Source organism: Lynx canadensis, chromosome C1 (genome assembly GCF_007474595.2).
Source record: "Lynx canadensis isolate LIC74 chromosome C1, mLynCan4.pri.v2, whole genome shotgun sequence".
Taxonomy (NCBI): domain Eukaryota; kingdom Metazoa; phylum Chordata; class Mammalia; order Carnivora; family Felidae; genus Lynx; species Lynx canadensis.
The window spans coordinates 9,395,379-9,418,852 of NC_044310.1; the positions used below are offsets into that span (position 1 = coordinate 9,395,379).

General features: G+C 46.3%; 1 protein-coding gene across 2 annotated transcripts in view; it reads left to right on the top strand.

Moving 5' to 3' along the window:
* The first annotated feature begins 1,992 nt into the window (after positions 1-1,992).
* The window catches only part of PDPN (podoplanin), a 28,502-nt gene continuing 7,020 nt past the window's right edge, over positions 1,993-23,474 (top strand). The window contains exons 1-3 of one of the 2 annotated variants that reach the window (XM_030327433.2): positions 1,993-2,270; positions 21,045-21,181; positions 22,608-22,737. In XM_030327433.2, coding sequence (XP_030183293.1) covers positions 2,204-2,270; positions 21,045-21,181; positions 22,608-22,737 — 334 coding nt within the window. In that variant the 5' untranslated portion in view covers positions 1,993-2,203. The remainder of the gene's footprint in view (positions 2,271-21,044; positions 21,182-22,607; positions 22,738-23,474) is intronic. The other variant, XM_030327432.3, reaches the window with a different exon arrangement.

Here is a 23,474-nt window from a genome sequence, read left to right on the forward strand (position 1 = left end):
CATTATGCTTCACTGCAGCTTCTTGGCCCAACCTTGAGTCACTCAGATGACCTCTGCCTCCTACCCCTGTGCCCGAGACAGCGTCTCCTGTCCCTCCTGTGCTGTCTGCATTTTGAGGAAGGTCCCTCACCAGCTTCTGTAGCCCACTCTTCCCAGTTACTCAAACCAACAGCACCTAGACCACGTCCATAGACTCCCCTGGTCCTACCCCTCTCCCCGGCCCCAGGATGGCCTCCAACAGGTTGCAACTCTCTATCACCTCTCCCTCCTCCATCATCCACCAGAAGGTCGGGTGACCAAACTTGTAGAATCTAGACACATCCCTGGGGAGAGGGTTGGCAGTGGGGGTGGGGAGAGGGGCATCTCCTTGAGTAGTAACCTAGCCCCAGCCCCCCTCCAAACTAGCTGAATTTAACCCATCCCTACCATGACCACAGGCTTCATTTCACCCCTGTTCCCAAGTGAAGATGGGCTCTTCCTCCCTTTCTTTCCCTCTCTTTAGAGTGGATTTGCATCTTTTCTCCATCTAACAGGCTCAACAGATGATACATGTATCATTCAGTCTGTGAACAAACATTCCTGGTAATGCGGTAATAATAATCTATTAACAAGATGGGAGAGGCAGTCAGGTTATCTTCTCTATCCCTTTTATCTTTACCTTTTCAACCCCTTGACCCAGGGTCCCTTCCCTCTCTTTAGGTCAGGTTTCAGCTCCTATCTTGTAGCCCCAGGATAGGACATTGCCTAGACCTTTAGAAATGTGGAATCTCCCCCACCCCAGACCCTCAGAAGCCCACCTGCATCTAACAGCACTGAGGCGTCTCACCTTGGTGTTTGAGAAGCGAGGCCTCTGGACAAAGTTCTACATTGGTTTAACAAGTGAATTCCCAAAGGGTCTGATTTAAGGAGCTGGGGGGTGGAGCCCAGGAATCTGAGCTTTTAAAGCAACCTCCCCCTTGTGATTCTTATGACAAAATAAATTTGGAATCAGGGTCTGGGGATGAGGACCTGAAAATAACCAACTTTCATACCAGTCAGGAGCTTTGGGGCAGTCTACAGTTCAGAAGGAAAAAAAGTAACACACACACACACACACACACACACACACACACACACACCAAGTTTGCCTATTGCTAACATCCAGTACCTGAGAAACGGCTTAAACCAGTAAAGCAGGGATCATGAGTCCAAATTCCAGGGTTAAAAAGGATGAGTGTCGGCTGGAAGTGGACACAGATTTGGTGACCAGGTGGGGCCTTTGACATTCCTGGGCTACGACACCTCACTCACGGCACACGGCCGTCCATCTGTCCATCCGTCCAGCACCACAGTGCTACATCCAAAGGGAGGAGAAGCAGACCTCAAACTCAGCCTTTTTTCTAAAACTGCCAGAGCCAGGGAGTCCCCGAAAGTCCCCACCATCTCTCTCAGGCAGCCAGGACCCCAGAGCCCACCTGCTCAGGTCCCCCAGACAAGGCGCGATCCACCAGCCCGATCCGCCTCCGGGCCCACCCAGATGAGGACCGCCACTTTTGAAGAAAGCCGTCAAATTCAATATTTGCAAGAACAATCCCATGCTTGGTTCTAAAATTATTGGCCACACAAGGAAGAGTTTACTCCTCCTAACAAGAAAAACGTAGGCTTGTGCCTTACTCCGAAAACAAAAGAAAGCAAAAAAAAAAACAAACAAACAAAAAAACCAAAAAACAAAAAAAAAAACCACAATAATAAAATAAAATGTTTTAAAAACTAAATTGCTCACTGCCTGCGTCCCCTTTCCCTCCTGTTGGGGCTCAGGGCCCTCCACAAGCCCTGGCAGCCCCCCACAGCTGCAGCCCTGTAACTTTAAACCTGGCCTGAGGTCATCGCTTTCGTGCTAGCCAAACAGAGGCAGAGGGCGGTCCTAGTGAGCCCTGGACTGGGACCACCTTAGGGCCAGCTGCTCCCCGCCCTCCTCGGGAGAGATAAATGCTGACTCCGCTCTCACTCTCTGCAAAGTTTCCAACTGCCAAGTTTGCTTCTCCGCTGCTGTGGGGGAAGGAAGCTCGGGGACCCCTCCCGCGCTGAGGCTTTTGCTCCCCGCCTTCCAGCCCCTACTCTCTGGTTCCACTGGGCGAGGGCCTCTGGCTGCAGGGCTTTTTAATCTTCCCCTGGCACAGACACCAGCTGCACGGGCCCCAAAGAGGACCAGTCAACCAAGAAGATGCGGAAGGTGCCGGTTCTACTCTTGGTCTTGGGAAGCGCCTGGCTCTGGATCCCGGCAGGAGGAGGTAAGACCCAGCAGAACGGCGCCGGCAGGGTGGGGACGAGTGCGAGCTGGGACTTGCTGGAATGCCTGGGCCTGGTATCTGAAGTTGCCCAGGAGAGCAGAGGGGAGCTGGGAGTGTGCGTGTGCCCGCGAGGCTGGAGGATCCCGGGAAGGAGAGACGGTGGCTTAGCTGGTGCCGAGTCCCCGCAGCAATGGCTGAGCAGGGTGCGAGGAGGAGACCCCGCATCCACGGGCAGCAGGGGTGGGGAGCAGAGAGGGATGTCCCTGCAGGGCAGGCCACCTCCTGCCCACCCCCTGCTCAGCTCATGAGACCTAGGGTAGAAGGCAAGAAGCAAGGAGCCTTCCCCTGGCGGGGCCGCGCTTTCCTATAGGGCTGTGCATGGGAGGAATGCACATGGCCTCAGAAGAAGCTGGCCCTGGGTATCAATCAGGAGGGACACTAAGCAGTACTGGGGTGGGGAGGACTCCCCTGTGCGGCGATGGTCTCCCTCTGGTGGCCGCCTGGTCTTACACCCTGTGCGCAACGTGTTGGACACCCCGGGGACCCCCATCATTGGCATTGTCTGGAAGAGGCGTCAGTTATCCTCCGTGGAGAGGATGCTGCGTGTAGCAGGACTGAGCGGAGGGCTCCTGAGTAGTGTGGGGCAGTGGAAGACTTGTGAGCCTTGAGGCATAAGCTGGTTTGGGGCCCTGCGTTGAACTTGGCCAACACCAATGACCGAGTGAGTGTTCGGCGTCTCCTTGGACTTTAACTGCATTAGATCTGCTGGCGGGGGCTCCGCCTGCCCGCCAGCTATGCCTCCCCCGCCCCTTTCCCTCTTCGGACTCTTCCATCCACTTTATTTTTATCTGTTTCCCCGCATAGAATATAAGCTCTGGAGAACAGAGCTCTGTCCTAGTCTCGATCCCTAGGGCCAAAACCATATCTGGCACAAAGTAGCTGCTCACTAAATCCTGGCTGGAGGAGTTGTAAGCTCACTCGTGATCTTTGGAGTTGGAGGTTGCTGAAAGGTAAACTCTTGTATTTTCCAAATGGAGGCTAGAGGAAGGTCTCGTACCAGAAAAAAAATCCTTCTGGGAGGGAGTGGCTGGTGGGAGGGTGGACCTCACCTAGGCAGCTATAATTCCACGCGAAGACAATAATACCCAGCCCTGGGGAAATTATACAGGGTGTACTACTCTGTGCCAGGCCGTCTGCTTCAGAGAGACTTGAGCAACTGTTTTTACAGGGCCGTGGGCTATTCATGGCAGGTCCTATCTTTGGAACTTCTCTTTCCACTGGAACATACACAGCTCTGCCCTTCACTTACGTTTCCCTTTTGGCGACACAGTGTGCAGAGGATGCCATTTCGTGCTCCCCCAGGCCAAGGTGTGGGACACCCCCAAACTGAGCCTCATCCCAATTTAGCTAAGGGAAGGCAACAGCCGGGCAGCATCCTCTGTTTCCTCCTAGGAAAGGGTTGGCTGTAATTATCCTTACACCAGTTTTTGAATGTCAGAGGTGCTTTAAAGGAGGGGTTTGCCCGAGGCGTGAACCTGACTTAGGCCTCTGTAAACCTTGTCTGAAAAAAAAGAAAGAAAGAAAGAAAGAAAGAAAGAAAGAAAGAAAGAAAGAAAGAAAGAAAAGAAAGCAAAAAAACTACCAGCACAGTCGGTACTAGAAAATCTGTTAACTGCAGACACCCCCCACCTTCCACCCCCCCTCCCCCCCCACACACCCCCCCTCCTGCCCCAAGCTGTGTGTGGACACTGAATTGCTGGGCTGCCTTCGAGCAGCTGAGGCCCAGGAGGGGTTTTGTCTGAGGATAATGACTGAGGCGATGTGAATATGGATGAATAACTTCATTGAGCTGAGCTATTGTGGGTCCTGTTGCGGAGTTGGGCCGGGGGTAATTATGGGGATGAATTTTATTATCCTTCTCACAGGATCCTACCCCCTACGGGGTTTCCCGCCTCTGCTGTATGATCTGGTTCAGTTTTGTACTCTGGTCCTATGTGTCGTCGTCTTTGGAGCTGAGTGGCTCCAGAGGAGTACCGTTGTCCGCACATCTGGCCTTCTCCTGGATCGTCAGGCCCCGCCCTCACTCTGAACTTTCATACAAAACACGTACTCCGGGGCCCATCCGGTATGGTTTCTTTTGTAAAATTCTGCAGGCTGCTGCTTGCTACAGACCCACATGTGATTTTTCCGGGACCAATCCACCCAGGATTAATCATGCGGTGAACAAATTTCCCTGTGATTTCCCCGAAACTCTTGGCAGTGAGTTTCAGAGGCCCTGAGACCTTCATGAGTTGCTGAGAGTTTCTGTTCACTTAAAGACATCTATCACGCATTTAATAAACACCAGGTCTGTTAGAGTCTTCGCGAGGGAAGTCTATCCCTTACACTGGTGTGTGAGATCCAAAACAGCATTTAATGGAAAGAAAAAAAAAACTTTTTAAGAAGGATCCAAGTGAGAGAAGGCTAAGTCAGAACTTGGCGGATAAGGCAGGACCCTGGCTGAGCGGAGGTATACGACTCCTTCTCTCTTTCTCTGGCCTCTAAAATGAGTGGTCCATGAGTAACTCTCTACCAAAGAATTGTAAAGCCCCCAAACCTTGGCGTGACAGTGAGTGGTCTGGCCAAGTGGGGAGGACACCACCTCTCTCCCATTTCCACCCCCGCCACGTGCTAGGAATGTCACAGTTCCCTCATTTAACCATGGCAACTCCTTAAATTATACATCACTATCTTCAGAATATGCCAGAACTGGGTTTCAGAGATGGGTCTAACTCCAAACCCCAGGCTCTCTTCACTACATTACAAAACCACATAAGAACCAAAAGTTGAACTTGAAATTGAAGGTTTATGTCATTTTAAGCTCCTTAAACATGAATATATATATAATATTATAATATAATATAAATAAATATAAATATATATTTTATATATAAATATATAAATATAACTAATTATATAATTTTAATAATTATATAAATTTAAATAGTTTATATATTATATAATTTATATAATTTAAATATATAAATATACAAATATACACACATATAAATATAAATAATTTATATAATCATATAATTTGTATAATTATATAAAAATAGATAAATATGTAAATATAAATATATATAATATAATATATATAAAGGTATAAAAAGTCCTTTACACTAAATACTTGCTATAATATTCCTATAAGAATGAAGACATCACAGTACGTTGAAATAGGATTCATTAATTCCTTCCCCGTATGGTAATCGAGCATCTCCTGAGTGCTTGGTACAGGGCCAGGTACTGGATTTGAGCTGTGAGCACTTTCGGGAGAGGCACACCTAACATTACAAAGCATTCCCTGAAGTCTTCACCAGCAGAGCAACGGACCTGTGCTTTAAATTCCATTGGCTTATCTGAATATTTGTCATATTTCGGGCTCCAAGAACAGGCATGCCAGGTTACAACTTGTGGAAATGTTTCAGGGGAGGATGTAGAGAGACAAAAGACCCAAATGCCCAGCACTACCCTGGTGAAACTCATTTGAATAATCTGAATAAGAGCCTGCAAGGCTCTCGAAGGAAGCCTTGCCATTCCTGCCACCCTGAAACCCCTCCAGGAAACCCCCAGCGTGAGCGATTTGTTGGAAGAGAATCAAATGACTGGGGGCACGGGGTGGGGAGCCCTCCTACAGCCAAGTCAACAGTTATCAAGATAAGTCTTGATAGATTCCCATGGGGGGGGGGAAGATAAGAAATGAAGCAACCTCGATTGATTTTTTTTGTTTTTTCAACATTTATTTATTTTTGGGACAGAGAGAGACAGAGCACGAACGGGGGAGGGGCAGAGAGAGAGGGAGACACAGAATTGGAAACAGGCTCCAGGCTCTGAGCCCATCAGCCCAGAGCCTGACGCGGGGCTCGAACTCCCGGACCGCGAGATCGTGACCTGGCTGAAGTCGGACGCTTAACCGACTGCGCCACCCAGGCGCCCCGAAGCAACCTCGATTGAAATTTTGAATCCGTTCCCTACTGATTTCTTAAAACTTTGGGGGAAAGAAAGAGATCAGGCATTTGATCCGAGGGCTACAGGATAGAGCCAGGTTAGGGAACAGCTGGAATTCTGCCAACTTCATGCAAATGGGGAAAATGAGGTGACAGCTTCTTTCCTCCTTGCCCCACTCCAGGGCCCATCAACCACTGGTGCCTGGTGGGGGGACCAGTCCAAGGCAAGAATTCCCTCGGGCTTCACACATAGGGGTGGGCAGGCTCTCCCTTCTTTTTGTCTGGCTGGGTGCCTTTGCCTGGAGGTGGGTTTGCCCTCTGAGGGGAATCACGCTGAGTCCGGAAGGAAGTCTGCAGATCTGAGCACCTCATTCACTTAGTTGTCTGGGGAGCTTGCAGACTGAAATTGTTTGGGGCAACACTCAATTTCATGCAGGGGGTGGGGGGAAATCAACAAAAGGATAATCATCTTTCTGGAGGATGATGGGCTCTCCACCAGGGTCCAGGGGGATAGAGCTGCCAATGCCCCAGGCAGTGGAGAGAGTATCACTGAACATAGGGGGTAATGAATGACATTGACATTGTTAACGTGTACAGCATGCAAAGTACTGTCAATTACACAGACAACAGATAGGAAGCAGAGAAGGGGTGCTAGAAGATGTGATGAGAATGCAGTATTTTCCTGCAATTCATTACAATGTCTCTATCCAGGAGAATAAGACGCAACTTAGCATTGAAGGCTGTTATCAATAAATAGTGTCCTGCCTGAGGAAGAAGGTGTCAGTTTGCTGAGAATCTAGAAAGGGAGAGAAAAGTGATGAGGATTTGATGACGGTAAACCCGCCCTACCCAAGGAATTCATTTATTTACCAAGTACGTATTGAGTGACTGCTTTGTGAGTCAGGCAAGGCACATGTAATCCCTGTTTACAGCTAGTATGCAAGAGATCCTATCTGGTGGCCATGGGTGTTCTGATCTCGGTCACAGTGACTGTTCTATGGTGAATCAGGGACCTCTGTTCCATCACAGTCTGGAAATGTACTCCACCCAAGAGCCCCACCCTTTGCCTTTGTTTTATACACACCGAACAGCATCCCAGGTAGTTCACTCCTGAGAAGGGCATGATGTGTATGGTGTTGGAAAGCTGTCTCCTGTTGGAAATAAACTATTTGGTTTCCTGGCCTCTTGTGAATTTGGCTGATGGGAAACAGTATCATCTGAGTTGGATCACCCCATAGTAAGATTAAATTTCGGGATCTATAAAGCCAAGGGAACTGGATTCTGGTTGGGTGGTGGTAACAGCAGTAACTATGTAATAGCAGCTAACCTCTACTGGGTGCTTAGCAATTTCCAGCACTCTCCAAGCCCTGCTTCATTTAATCTGTGCAGCAGACCTACAAGGTAAGAACTATTTGCATTTCATAGGCCAGTGAAGAGGCTCAGAGAGGTTCAGTTACTTACATACACAGGCAGGTAGTAAATAGCAAAGGTGAGACTTGAATCCAGGCAGCCCAAGCCCAGAACCCATGCTCCTAACCACTCAACGCGACAGCCACCCATACTTGGGCTCAAGGCTTCCAAGGACACCCAGAAAATCAGCCAATTGGTTTCTTCAAGTACCCTTACAGTAACAACATCACCTGGTATTTGTTAGATGCATATTTCAGATTGAAGAGCTAGCTGGCGTTGGGGTACCAAACTGAAGGTCATGGTCCTGCCCCTTTACATATTTATAAGACACACATGTTATTAAGAACTTAAGAGCTAAGGGTGGCTCAGTTGGTTAAGCCTCCGACTTCAGCTCAGGTCATGATCTTGTGGTTCACGAGTTCGAGCCCTGTGCTGACAGCTCAGAGCCTGGAGCCCGCTTCGGATTCTGTGTCTCCCTCTCTCTCTGCCCCTCATCCGCTTGTACTCTGTCTCTCAAAAATAAATGAAAACATATTTAAAAAACTAAAAAAAAAAAACACTTTTAAGAGTGAAAGAAGGAACACGAAGCGGGATCGCAGCTCACAGAGAGAAGCAAGACAAGTGGGTGTGGTGTAAGCGTAAAAAGAACATACAAGACAACACAAAACAGCATGTCCTGAGCAGCACAAACCATTATGTGCTCAGAGTTTGGAGATGAGATTCTTGTGGTTGTCAACAGTTGGAAAAAAAAAAACCATATGGGGCAGATGGGAATTGATCTTGACTGTGAAAAATGGTAGGATTGGCCAGACAAGGTGGCAGAGAAGGGCAGTCCAGGCCCGAGAGACTGCTTGAGCAAATGCACGGGAGTTGGAACTACCTGGAGTTTGTGTGGGAAGATGCATGGAGGCTCACTGGTGTTGGAGGAAGGGAAGTCAGGGGGAAGGACGAACCCCTGATGAGTGAGAGAGTTGGACCTTTTTTTGTAGGCAATAGGTAGTAACCGCAAATGGGAGTGAGGTGGGCCATGAATTAGCAGTTGTTAGAAAAAAAAAATGATGACAGGAACCGTATGGGATTGAATCTAGTTTATGGGACCAGTGGGGTGGGGTGGGGTGGGGGGGTCAGGAGATAAGAGACTAAGTGTGATGACAACAGAATGGGGGGGGTGAGGTCAGATTTGGGGGAATCAGAGCCAGCTACTGACTTGTAGCTCAGTATTTCCTGATTTCTTACTCTTCCCTCATTTCCTGCGTTCTTACTATTCGCCTCTTAACCACACAACACTATTTACATTTTTTTATCCATAGGTAACTCACATATCATAAAATTAACCCTTTCCAGTTGAAGAGTCAGGGGCACCTGGCTGGCTCAGTCAGTGGAGCGTGTGACTCTTAGGGTTGTGAGGTTGAGCCCCATGTTGGGTATAGAGATTATTTAAAAATAAAATCATAATGGGGCACATAGGTTGTTCAGTTGGTTAAGCGTCCAGCTTCGGCTCAGGTCATGATCTCCTGGCTTATGAGTTCGAGCCCCACATCGGGCTCTGTGCTGACAGCTGGGAGCCTGGAGCCTGCTTCAGATTCTGTGTCTCCCTCACTCTCTGCCCCTCCCCTGCTCATGCTCTGTCTTTCTCTCTCTCTCTCTCAAGAATTAAAAAAAAAAAAAACATTAAAAATAAAATCATAAATAAATAAAATAATCAAACCCTTAAGAATTTCTCCCGTCCCCCCCCCCCACCCCCTGCAACCACTGATCTGTTTTTTAGGCCTATAGATTTGCCTACTCTAGGTATTTCATATAAATGGAATTGTACACTATGTGGCTTTTTGTGCCTGGCTTCTTTTCACTTAGCATGATTTCAAAAGTTCATTCCTGTTGTGGTGTGTGTGTCTCAGAATTTTATTAATTTTTTGTGGCTGAATAATGCTCCATTGTACGGATATACCGTCTGTTACGTATCCACTCATCAGTTGCTGGACACTTGGGTCGCTTCCGCTCTGGGGCTATAATGAATAATATTGCTGTGGACATTCATGCACAAATCTTTATGTGGATGTGCTTTCATGTCTCTCAGGGATATACCTAGGAGTAGAATTGCCCGGTCATATGGTAACTCTATGTTGAACTTTTTAAGGAACTGCAAACTGTTTTCTAAGTGGCCGCATCATTTTACATTCCTACCAGCGATGCAGAAGGGTTCCAATTTTTCCAATCCTTAGCAGCACTTGTTATTTTCGGTTTTTTGTTTCATTTCATTTATTGATGGAAGCAATCCTAATGGGTATGAAGTGGTATCTCATTGTGATTTTGATTGACTAACGATGTTTAGCATCTTTTCATGCACTTGCTGGCCATTAACCTATCTTCCTTTGGAGCAATGTCTACTGAAATCCTTTTCCCATTTTAAAATTGAGTTGTCTTTTTATTGTTGAATTCTTTTTAAAACATGTTTATTTATTTTGAGAGAAAGAGAGAGAGCATATGCACACACGTGAACAGGGGAGGGGCAGAGAGAGAGGGAGAGAAAGAATCCCAAGCAGGCAACATGTTCAACGTGGAGCCCAACTCAGGGCTTGATCCCACAACCCTGGTATCATGACCTGAGCTGAAATCAAGAGTCAAACAGTCAACTGACTGAGCCACCCAGGCGTCCCTGTTGAATTCTTTATACATTATGGATACTAGACATTTATCAGACATATGAATCGCAAATATCCTTCCCATTCAATTTCTTGATGGTGTCCATTGAAGCACAAGTTTTAAAATTTGTGATGCAGTCCCATTTATCTCGCTTTTCTTTTATTGCTTATGTTGTTGGTGTCATATCTAAAAACCCATTGCTTCATCCAAGGTCACAGAGGTTTACTCTTATTTTTACCTCCAATAGTTGCATAGTTTAAGATCTTAAATTTAGGGTTTTGGCTCATTTGGAGTTACTTTTTATATGTGATATGAAGTAGAGATCCTACTCTGTTCTTTTGCATGTGGCTGTCCAGATGTCCCAGAACCATTTGTTGAAAAGGCAATTCTTTCCCCCATTGAGTTACTCAGGCACCTTTGTCAAAAATCAATTGACCATAAATGGATGGATTTCTTTCTGGACCCTCAATTCTACTCCATTGTTGTGTACATCTGTCCTTACGCCAATGCCATACAGTCCTGATTACTGCAGTTTGGTAGTAAGTTTTGAAGTTGGGAAGTGTGAGTCTGCCTCCTTTGATTTTTTTTTTTTTTTCAAGATTGCTTTGACTATATTCTTATCACTGTATTTTAGTTACTTGTATACACCTCTTGCCCGTTAGAGAAGAGAGCAGGATCCATGCCTTACTCAGCACTTAAAAGAACATATGGTTGGTGCATCGTAAACATTTGTCAGGAGGAGGAGGGAGGAAACACAGTGATCCAAACTTTGGGCAGAAATGACAAGGAGGCAGGTGATAGAAATACAAAAAAAGCAGGTTGGAGGGATGATAAGTTTGGAACCAATGTTTTAAGAAGGAGTTCAAGTTTGTGTACTCTGTTTTAGAAACCAGTGACTTTGAGGTAATAGTAGGACATCCAGTTTGATGTATCTGATGGGTACCTGGGGAGATCATCAAAATGGCATCAGAAATAAACCCTGGACATACAGTTTGCTGCCTGAACTCCTCCCCATTCATCAGAACAAGGGGAGAAAGGTGGCAAGGAGGGTCGGAAGAGATTGTCCCCCCCCACCAGCTGAGAACAATTATTTTTAATAATCTACCGAAGCACACTTCAGACTCCCCAGCCAGGCTCAGGATCAAGGCCGAGGGCAGCTAATGGAAACACAGCCACATTCTGTACATTCCTGCAAGGCCTCATCCTCCTGGCTGCACAGCTGGGCTGTCTGCAAGCTGCATGGGTAGATGGTGAGGTCAGATCTAAAGGGGCTTCTCTTTTTACTCTTGCAAAATCAGGGCTTGCTCAGCTGACAGCCTTGAATGAATCAGAAGCTCAGTTTCCGAGCAGATGGCGAGTGTTTCCCAAATGGTCCACCACGCGGTTGAGATCCACTGCTCCGGGGCATGACTTCTAAAGCAGGTTTTTTAGTCATTTGGTTTTTCAAGTACTCAACAGTCCTCACTATGAGGTGGCCTTTCTAACGGGACGCCAGACCCAGCTAGTTCCAGAAAAGTTATTACGGAGGTGTTGATTCCAGTTTACCAAGCTGAACTCATTTCCTCTTTTACAGAGAACATTCTGCTCTTGGTCAACAGAGAAAACCTCTCCCCGGGCTGAGTAATCTTGGTTGAGGTTGTAACCAACAGCATCCAGTTTTAACGCTGGAGGAGTCCTGGGCCCTGTTTGTGGTGGGCAGGGGGTGGGGGGCGGTGGTGAGTGGGTAAGTTGATATGTGAACACTGAAAAGGGGGATATTCATGTATTCATTCAGCTCACAGAGGCCACGCTGGTGGGTGGGAGGCTGCAAACCTCCAGCAGAAGGGGGTGTTGCCCTCAGGAAGCTTATAGATGCTAGCAGAGAAAAAGTAGCCAGTGTGGGTGTTATCCTGTGCTAGTTCAGAGGAATTACTTTCTCTTGTCACCTTGGGAAAGCTCTAAGGGAAGGAGTCTCACACCGGGGCCAGGTAGAAGAGTAGGTGGGGTTTAGATGACAGTGCAGTCAGAAGATGAAACTTCGGGTGCCCTTGGCATCCAGAAGCCCAGGGAGCTGCTTCAGTGCCACCCCAGTCCTTGCCACGTGAAGTAGAGGGAATATGAGGGGAGCTGCAGGAAAGTAACCAGGATACATGGGGGCTGTGTGACACGGTGGCTCGAGCGGGGCTTGGAGTCTGACAGATCCGATGTCTAATCCCTGTGTCACCACTTGCTGGCTACATGGGCAGTTTACTCTCAGGGTCACCGTCCTCAGCTTCAAAATGAGAATGACATTCGTTTGCAAGGCTTTTGTAAAGATCAGGAGAGAGTGCTGGGCACCACGGTTTGTACATTTTCCCCTAAATTCAAAAATAGCAGCCATTATTACAATACCTACCTCCTTGGAAGTGCAGACTGGTGCGGCCACTGTGGAAAACAGTGTGGAGGGTTCCTCAAAAAGTTAAAAACAGAACTGCCTTATGATCCCATAATTCCGCTCCTGGGTATTTATCCAAAGAAAATGAAAACACTAATTCGAAAAGATACATGCACTGCTATGTTTATTGCAACATTATTTACAACAGCCAAGATATGGAAGCAGCCCAAGGGTCCATCCATAGGTGAATGGACAAAGAAGATGTGTATATATGCAGTGGAGTATTACTCAGCCCTAAAAAATGAAATCTTGCCATTTGCAACAACATGGATGGATCTAGAGAATATAATGCTAAGTGAAATAAGTCAGAGAAAGAAAAATACCATGTGATTTCCCTCTTATGTAGGACTTAAGAAACAAAACAAAGAAAGAGACAAACCAAAAGACTCTTAACTATAAACTCAAAAACTTCTTAACTCTTAACTATAGAGAACACATGGATGGTTGAGGGGAGGTAGGTGGGAAGATGGGTGAACTAAGTGAGGGAGATTAAGGGTACCCTTATCGTGAGGAGCACGGAGTAAGTATAGAATTATGAATCACTATATTGTACCCCTGAAGCTAATATAACACTATATGTTAATTATACTGGACTGAAAAATAAATAGAACAAAATACCTGCTTCTCAGATAGCCGTGGAGACTAACTGTGAAGACTTGTGAAGGGCACACAGTGGGTCTCAGCTGATCTTCCCCCATCAGGTGAGAGAAAGAAGGCAGGTGGCTGGGAGCCTGGTGTCACGTCTAATGGCCTGCATGTTCTGTTCTATTCACCTGCCAGTGACTGGGTGTGAGCCCTTGCTATGGAATTGAAAGATGAGTCCCCAGCCACATGCCCCCTCTCCCTTCTTTTACTGCCCATGCTCAGCTACAGAGCTCTTCAGAATTCTGCCTCTTTGGGGGGCATCGTGGGGCCCCGTCTCCAAAGTCAAGGAACTCTGCTCCAAATCTTGATGTGTGGCACTTCTTCTGATTTCTTCAGAGGAACTAGTGACACCTATTTGATCTCAGCCTTGACACGTCTCTCTTGAATTTCACGGGGGAGGCACAGGTCCCCAGTGCTAACAGTGGATGGTCACTCCTCGCCATCGGTCTGGGCCTGCAGGGACTGCCAGGATGAGACACCCAGCAGCAGGCTGCCGAACAGCAAAGCCACAGAGCTCATCCTCGGAGGGGCATTGTCCTATTTTCAGCCACGTTCGGGGGAAGGGGGAAGGTATTCAACAACTCTTGAGAGAAGCACAGTGGACAGTAGCAGGGTTTTGTCATGGAAGGGATAATTCAAAAGAAACGTCCTACTTGGGTGTCAGTGTTCTCTTTCCAACTGTTGGTCAACAAACATCTACAAAAGGCTTACCACGGTGCCAAGCACTGGGACCATGGGGCAGTGTGGACTTTAAGTAGCACTGTGCCACCTGGAGGAAAATCACCGTGGGATACCGAGTGGCAGGGCCAAGCCTTCAAGGAGCTGCCTAGATTTTCCATGGCCACACTTTTGATCCAGTAAGCACTTTACCAGGGTCCAAGGAGAGGGTGGCTTAGAGGGGAACCCATTGCCACATCAGTGATTATACTGACCACAACCCAGTGTCTGCCAGGAGCTGAGCACAGGCGCACAGCTCCGCGTCAGCAAGTGGTTTTCAATATTCCAAGGAAAGGCTCCTTCACAAGGGTCAGAGGATGGGCTGGCCCGTAGGACGGGAGGAGTAACTCAAAAGATGTGGTGAATAAAAGCTAAGTCCTAACACCTTTCTTCTGGTTGCAGAAACTAAGGGAATAACATCAGACAGCTAAATTGGGGCCGTTTGAATTGAGATGAAGAACCATATGAAGATCTGAGTATCTGGGGATCACTGTGGGTGGTCTGCAGGGTGCTAGAAAATGTTGGAGGTTGGCACCTTTCCACAGCTCTGGGTGTGTTTATTTTCAGGCTTCGGAGCACAGCATTGAGACATGATAGAAAAGTGATATGCAGAGGCCTATGTCTGGGCAAAGGAACAGAAGCAGGCTTTTTATTTTTTTTTTTATTTTTTTTTTGCCTTTGTTTTCCAAATAGGTGTTTTGACCTCTCTCTAAAAGCATTACTTCATCCTAAATGTAAGTAGGGAGTGGGGAATGCTAGAATTAATCGCTTAGTAATTACCCTACTGGGGAAAACCAGAATTTCCTAGGATGTAAGAAAAAAAAAAAAAGGGCATTCTATTTCTCAGTGGCCACGAAAACCATTCCCTGGCCACGTATTTCTCCATCTTCAAAGGCTTTACTTGTGCATTTAGACGCTGGAACAACTCAACATGGAACACACCAGGGACCACGAAAGACTGCCTTGATCTGTTGGCGAACACCGCAGGTTTTCTTTGAAAAACCCCGGGGCTAGCTCAGCGTGTGACTTCTTTATTGCTAAAATCAACTTTCCTGTTTCAAGATAAAATGCTGTGGAGGCCGCTTCTCCAGCTGTCTGCTTCTGAGGCTTCAGGTCAGCAGAAAGAGGGCAGCGGGAGCTTCTCCCTCCTGCGGACATGGCAACCAGACAGAGGCTCTTAAACTTAGGGAGGGGACTTCCGTGGCTCTCCTAACGAAACAAGGGGAAGTCCAGTAAAAGACTCAGCATCATACAGTCAGTACATCCATTCACACTCCGAATGCTGTTTCTCAACGCAGCTGTCACAGATGCTAAAACGAGTTCTTGGCTCCCATGTTTTGTGTTTATTTCTGATCGTTGGTGGGTGATGACTTCAGACACGTCCCGGCCATTACCTGTCTGTTTTTCTCCCCTTGCCCTGGTGCAAGCAGTGAGCCGCTCCTGCCGGGACAGCCGGGTAGCCCGAGTGGTCTCCCTGCCTCAGTCAGATCCCAGCACCATCCTTGACAGACCCCCGCCCCCACCCCCAGTGTTCCCATGGCATTCGGACTCCAGTAACGTCATCTTCTGGCTTCCCCTCACCCTCCGATTGAAAGGAAAATCCCACCCGACTGGCCCTCCACACCTCCTCAGTCTTGCTTCTTTCTCATCCAGCCCCACTGACCCCTCTCTGTCTCTTCAGTGAGTGGTGCCGCGGGCTCACTCTCGGCTTCCAGGTTAATTAGACCGGCTCTTCCTGTCCACAGTTCACATGTTCATTCAACAAATACCTACTGGGTGTCTCCTGTGTACCAGATATTTTAGGCCAGGGGGGACATTGAAGTAAACGGCCGTTATTGAGTTTATATTCTAGTGGGACAGCCAGTTAGTGGATGTACAGCATGAGAGGTTGAGTACTGTGGTATATGTGTGAGGGTGTGTGGAGGGAGGGAATTTCACTTCGGTCATGGGAAAAGGCCTCCCCGAGAAAGTGCCCTTTGAGGACGGATCTAAAGGGGGTGGAAGAAAGCTATCTTGAGGTTTTCCTTGTTTGCTTGTTGGAAGTATCCCCCCACCACCGCCGATGGTACCCAAATCCATGAGAGAACTCACCTTGTTCACTCCTCTGTCTCCAGTGCCCAGAATGGGACCCAACACGTAGTAGATACACATGGACTATTTGGGGATATACAGGTGAGCCTTGGGAAGATTCCAGTCTTGATCATTGCTGCCGCCTTCATTTGCAGAGCAAGGGAGAGCTGCTGAAAGAGTCACACTCTTATAAAGCAGGTCACACCTTCCTTCTATACCACTTCTGAAAGCTTAGTCCTCGAAGGGACTCATTTGAGGAAGCTGAGATTCTGGTTCCTACACAAGTCAAACTGGAAGATTCTAACCAGATGGGATTTCATAAGAGGATGTGTGATGCCAGAGGAAACAGTTGCTTCTGACAACCAGGATTATAATTTATGAGAGGATGGGGGCTGAAGAGGAAGGACGTCAGGACCCAGGGTGGGGGGCGGCGGGCTTTCTGGGCCACCGCGGCCACGGTGGCACAAAGATGTCTTTTGTTGTGTTGGTTACTACACGGATGAGCTGTCACAACACATGGCTTTGTGTCTGCTCACCAACCAGGTGAACCAGGCAAATCATTTAATTTCCAGTGTTAGACAATTATTCTGACACTTGTTGAAACAGGTGGAGGACTTTATTCAAGACTTATCCCAAGGGGGGTGAGAAATAGAGCTCAGCTCGAAATGCAGCAAAGGTAGCTGGGGGTTTATAAGCAAGGAGCAGAGTATGTGGGGGGGGGGGGCAGTGAATGGCCAATTATGGAGAAGACACATCAAGGGTAGGGGGTTCTTGCTAAACTGGCCTGACAGGATTCTTGCTCAAGGCAGGCCTACCACTTAGACATCAAAGGTGGGGGATGGGGAACTTGGTCAGTTGGGAGCTGATTTCAGACTCTTGTTGAAACAAGACTCTTGCGGGGCGCCTGGGTGGCTCAGTCGGTTAAGCGGCTGACTTCAGCTCAGGTCATGATCTTGCGGTCCGTGAGTTCGAGCCCCGTGTCAGGTTCTGTGATGACAGCTCGGAGCCTGGAGCCTGCTTCGGATTCTGTGTCTCCCTCTCTCTCTCTGACCTTCCCCCGTTCATGCTCTGTCTCTCTCTGTCTCAAAAATAAATAAACGTTAAAAAAAAAAAAAAAAAAGAAAGAAACAAGACTCTTGCAAGGATGGGTAGGGACACCTAAGTAGAATTTGGTCAAGGGGAGATCTTTGTCGGCCTCACTTTCTTCATCTGATAAAGGGGACAATGATGCCAGTGCAACTCACCCACAAGGCCATTTTGGAATAAAGTCAGCTGAAAGATAATAAACAAATAAACCCTACGTGGCTGCACAAATGTGGTGGGGGGGCAGGGGGAGGGTGATGTTATAAAGCTGGGCCTCCCACGTTAAGTAGAACATGCAACTTGGAAAGACCTCGATGAACTTCTGTTGAAGTAGTCTACCCTTCCTCCTCACTCTCTACACCCCTACACCTGGGGCGTTGAATTCATCCGGCAGCGGTTAGCTGATATGAGGAGGAAGGGGGAGCCGATGGTAAGGGGAGCACGGATTTCGGAATCGGTTCTGGAAAGAATCTGAAGACAGAGGGTGGCATGGAAGAAAGGGCAGATGGCAGTGCCCAAGCCACTACAGCTGGTCCTTATACTGAAAGCTTCCTCCCATGACCATGACATGGTACTGGAAAGAAGACCTTTGTGTCAGTGAGAGCTAGTTTTGAAGCAGGGGGAGAAGGAGAGTTTATTGGGACAACCGGCCCATCTTTCAGGGGAAATCAAATTATATCCCCATTTTACATCATACTTCAAAAGAAGCACAAGGCAAATAGAAATATGAAGTGTAAGAACAAAACCATAAGGGCTCTGGGCTGACAGTGTGGAGCCGGCTTGGGGTTCTCTCTCCTTCTCTCTCTGCCCCTCCTCCACTCGCACACACGTGCACTCACTCTCTCTCTCAAAATAAATAGATAAACATTTTTGTTAAAAAGATAGTACCTTAAAAAAAAAAAGAGTATATTCCTTCCAGCAGGGGGCTCGAACTCATGACCCTGAGATCCAGATCTACCAACCAAGCCAACCAGGTGCCCCCAAAGGATGTATTCCTAAGGTATAAAGAACACTTACAAAACTGTAAAAAAGATGAGCGCCATAAGAGAAAAATGGCCACAAGAGAAGATATTTTTAACGGCCAACAGATAAATGGAAGAACTCCCCACTTACCAGGAATGTCCATAAAACCAGAAGATTGAAAACACTTATTTAAAACATTTTGACCAAGAACTTGGGACTATTACTATTACAGTAGCAGCATGATTTACCTTGCATCTAAATTCTAAGATATTTTAAGTGAAAGGCCCTCCCCTAACTGTATATAAACTAGAAGAATTCCTTTGGAGAGGTCGGGCTTCCATGCAAAGATAAAAGCGATTCATAATTAGCACTTTCAAGCCAATAAACATCTCCTCAGTTCTTACTTGTTCTCAAGCTTAAGAACCTCAAGGTAAAATGGATTTATCACATCTTCTCATAGGTAATATAAAGTTTGGCCGAGCTCTTGAAAGAATAACACCTACGCACAAATTCCAAAGCAAATGGATGGGTTGCCACCGTCTTTGGAAACTTCCATTGATTTTGACCCCCCAGGCTGGGTGAACCTGGGTGAGGCTGGAATCGTGAGATCATGAGGGTACACGGCAGCAGAACTGACCCTGTGATTGTACGTTCCTCACTGCGCTTATATAAACAGCTGTGGGTATTGCCTGCGCACACACGTGTCTTAGGAGGAAAAAGAATCTGAGATGAAGGGCATCAAGACACGATTTGAATTTCACCGTTGAAGGGAAAGGGGCATCAATCGCTGGCTGGAAACGCGGCAGCTGGGCTGGTAGGAACTCTTCACCCAGGAAAGCCTTCCGCCAAAATAATACGAGGGACAATTGAAGATCCCTTGTTAAAGATCAACTTTCCCATGGAGCAAAAAGAATGCCAGGGCAGTGAGACAAAAGCCACGCATCTTAATCATGAGTGTCATTCATAAAACGCCCTTTGTCTATTCAGGGCGATTTTAGTGCTTGGCTCTGTGGGCCAAGAATAGAAAAGAACAAGAAGGAATTTTTTATCAAGTTACGCTTTCAATGAGCTGAACTTTCTATGAAAGAATTCAAACCAACTTCATTCAGTACTTGATTTTTTTTTTTTAAAGCAAGGGTGTTTTGTTTTGTAAAGTTGGAAGGTACCATATAGTAAATGGTTTTGCTAAGCAGCCTCCAGAAAACATTTGTAAAATTCATGATTTGTTAACTGTTCAAACCTGGAGGAGAAGAAAAGGGGTATAGGTGTGTGTGTGTGTGTGTGTGTGTGTTTAATAAAGACAACTTGCCTGGCAAAGGGATATCTCCCTCTTACATTCAACATTGGTCTACCACCAGAGTCATAAATCCTGATGGGAGCCCATCGCTGGCCCCACCCCCACCCCAGCAAGCAGCCAGGAGGGGAGGCTGCTTGCACGAACGTATTCAGTTATTGCTAACTAGTGAAAGCCATTTCCCCCCCAGATGAAAAAATAAATGTATGTGCTTAGGGGGCTCAACCAAAGCCATAGATAGGCAGCCCTGGATTAGGACTCCAGGTGCAAAGAGAAGGCTCACAGAACAAGCGAATTTACTCTTGAGACTTTCTCCCTCTATGCATCAGCAAAGAAGTTATGATCAAATATTTATTAGCTGTGCCTTTGGCTGGGCTCTCTAAGCATAGGGAGAAATAAGGTATCTTAAGGCAAGGACTGGATTGCTAACTTGAGCACTGCCTGGATACAAACATCAACTCTTTAATTACACAAAGAAGCCTCCAAGCACCCCAGCCCCTCTTGCTCCTAGGACGTGTGTTTGCTTAGTTTGCAACTGTATTTAGTCATGGAATTTCCAGAGCCACTCTGAGTATGGGGAGGGAGCCCGTGGCCCATGAGTCAGATTTTTAACTCATGAAAAGGGTTATTTGATGAGTTGAGATGATGCCCTTGCTTGGTCGTGATTTAGTTTGGGATCATTGACACAGAGGTTAAAGAAAAGGCCACTGTTGTTATCTGTTCCACTCCCCCACCCCACCTTTGTGTGGAATTCAACCTGCTATCCCACCCCACCCATCCCCTGCTCCTCTGAAAACCTTTCTGGTTTGTACAACAGGGTCATTCATTCAATGTTAAAGCAGAAAAACCCCAGCCTGGGGCACCGAGGTCCCTTATTAGTTTAGCTCTCTGTGCACTAAGAATCCTATTGGCTACCTCAGCACGTTACATACATTACTATCTCCCATAGATAGTAACCTCAACTATAAACTAAGAAGTTGACCTCACCTATGAGGTCCGTGGTCAGAGGCAATGGTTCTCCTTATTCAAGGAGACAGCAGTCTCAAAATTAAATGGAAAGCAAGCTTGATTTTTAAGGATGGAGATCTCCTTCTGGACATTATGATTCAGAATGTTTAAGATAGAGCCTGCAAATCGGTATTTTTAGAAGTCTTTCCCACGTGACTCTAATTAAAAATTTTTCCAGGTCTAAATGATATTCTAGCAACCCGAATGCGTTAGTTCATTGTATGAAATGACACCAGGAAGAACCTGGTTCATTACTGAAAAGGCAAGGTCTATATCCCTCCTGTTACCGCAGTGGGGAAGGGCTGGCGGCTTCACCATTTTGTATTTTTATCTCCCTTTACCTTGCTATGGAGACAACCAGGTCCTTGTATGTGACAGAGGTACAGCAAGGAGAGTGGTTTGTGGTAAGCTGGAAAGATGACCCTCCCCCCAAAAACAATCCCCAAAAGAAATGGTAAAGAAAATAATCTGATTGTAGCTGGCCAGTTAGGTCTGCCCACACAATTTCTACCTTAAGCCCTGACCCAGTCTTTCTTTTTTAGCTAGCACGGTCCGGCCAGAAGATGACATTATGACACCAGGTGTGGAAGATGGCATGGTGACCCTAGGTGCAGAAGACAATGTGGTGACCACAGGTGCCGGTGCAGACCCTGAGGAGTCTACTGGCCCGACAGGTCTGGTGAGTGTCCCAGGAAGAGTGTCCCAGGAAGAGAGGAAGTTGCCCCATAGCCATGCAACCACATGCAAGGATACTTTATGACTGGCTTAGTTCACTTTGCATAGCGTCCTTAGGATTTATCCACGTTGTGTGCATGTGAGAATGTCCTTCGTTTCCAAGGCTGATTATTATTCCATTGTATGTGTGTGCCACATTTTGTGCATCTGTTCATTGGTCAGTGGATGTTTGAGTTGCTTCCAACTCTTGGATCTTGTGAACAGTGCTGCTATGAAAAATGGATGTGGAAACACCTCTTCCAGATCTTGCTTTCAATCGGGTATACACCCAGAAGTGGGATTGATGGGTCATAAGGTAGTTCTATTTTTAATTTTTTTGGAGGAACCTCTATCTTGTTTTCCATAGCGGTTACACCATGTTACATCCCCGCCAACAGGATACAACGATTTCAGTTTCTCCACCTTCTTGCCAGTACGTTATTTACCATTCTTTTGACAGGAGTGAGGTGATCATCTCATGGTGGTTTTAATTTGCCTTTTTCTGATGTTTATGTTAAGACACTGAGCATCTTTCATATGCTTGTTGACCATTGTCTATCATTTCTGGGGAAAGGTCTGTGCGAGCCCTTCTGCCCATTTTTGAGTCAAGTTATTTGATTCTTTGTTGCTAAGTGGTAGGAGTTCTTTATACCGTTATCAGATATATTATTGGTAAATATTTTCTCCCATTCCACAGATTGCTTTTTTACTCTGTTGATTGTGTCTTATAATGCATGAAGTTTTTAAGTTTGATGGGGTCCCACTTATCTAATTTTGCTTTTGTTGCCTGTGCTGACGAGCTTATTTGTCCAATGCCACATTGGCATGAACTTTGAAGTCAACAGAATCACTTCTAAGTCACCTTCTGTTGCTTGTTAGCTGTCTGAGTTTGGGCATGTTGTCTAATCTCTCTTGGCCTCATCCAGACTATAGGACTAATATTAGGATTGACTTTAGAGGGTTGTTTGTGGAATAAATGAGAAGGTATTTAAAAGGCTTAGCACATAGTAAGCGCTCAATAAAATTCAGTTATTACTCTAATTGGAGGAGGGGGGGCATTGAAAGAGGGTACAACATAATATGTGCCAAATAAAGGAAAAATGCCATTTAAGTTCAGGGAGATAAAGAATTAAAGCCTAGTGACCTGGTATTTTCTAAAGAATTAAGACCCTATGGAGTCAACATTTGATATTTATTTGTGGAGTACGTTTGGTTTTATTCCTATCCCCATTCTGTCATTTCTGTTTGTTTTCTTGTTTCCTGTTTAAATTTAAGTCATCATATATTTTATATATTTATGCCACTTTAAATCCTTTTCTGTTATGAGGCTGAATATATATTTTAAAACATTAGATTTTATTTCTCTTTTGTCTCATTTACTTCTCCAATAGGTGCCAACAAATACAGAGAGTATAACAGACTTTCACATAGAGGATGGGCCGACTCAAGAAAGTACAGGCCATGCCAATGAAGAAAGCCAGAGCACCACAACCTTGAATGTGGTGACCAGTCACTCCATAGGTAAGAAAATCAGTCGCCCCAATAGGTATTGATCTTCTTTTGCATGATCAGTGCATTCCAAATATCCATGAACAAATCTAATGATTAGTGGCGCATATATTGGAACATAAGAGTGAATTCTGAACCAAGCCTTATGTGCTAGCTTCAGAAGTCTACTTATAGGGTTGCTAAACTGAATCTGATTTATTGGGTTGCTGAACACAGCTCTCCACTTTGAATGACAACCAGTGAAAATGTCCCTAAGGGGCAAGTTAGCTACCAGTGTCATGTTGCTGACTGTAACTTGATACAATGTTACACTAAGAACTTCCCATTGACTCCCAGGAGCAGAAAACCCAAGCAACCTATGTAACCAGTCTTACCAGGATTTGGGGCTGTCCTTGTGATTCATAGGTGACACCTGCAGCAATGTGAATGGAGCACTGTCTTGGGTCTTGGCCATTATTATGGGTATAGACCATTCTTCCATCCTTCCTTCCATCCTTCCTTCCATCCTTCCTGAGAAGGAGGAAAAATAATTGCCATTACAACTTAGCAATGGAAAGAAAAAGCCTCCTATTTCTAGAGCTTTTTTAGGAGAAATTCAGTTGTTTGGGATTTTTTTTTAATGTTTATTTATCTTTGAGAGAGAGACAGAGAGACAGAGAGACAGAGTGGGGGTGGGTCAGAGAGAGGGGAAGACAGAATCCGAAGCAGCCTCCAGGCTCTGAGCTGTCAGCACAGAGCCCAACGAGGGG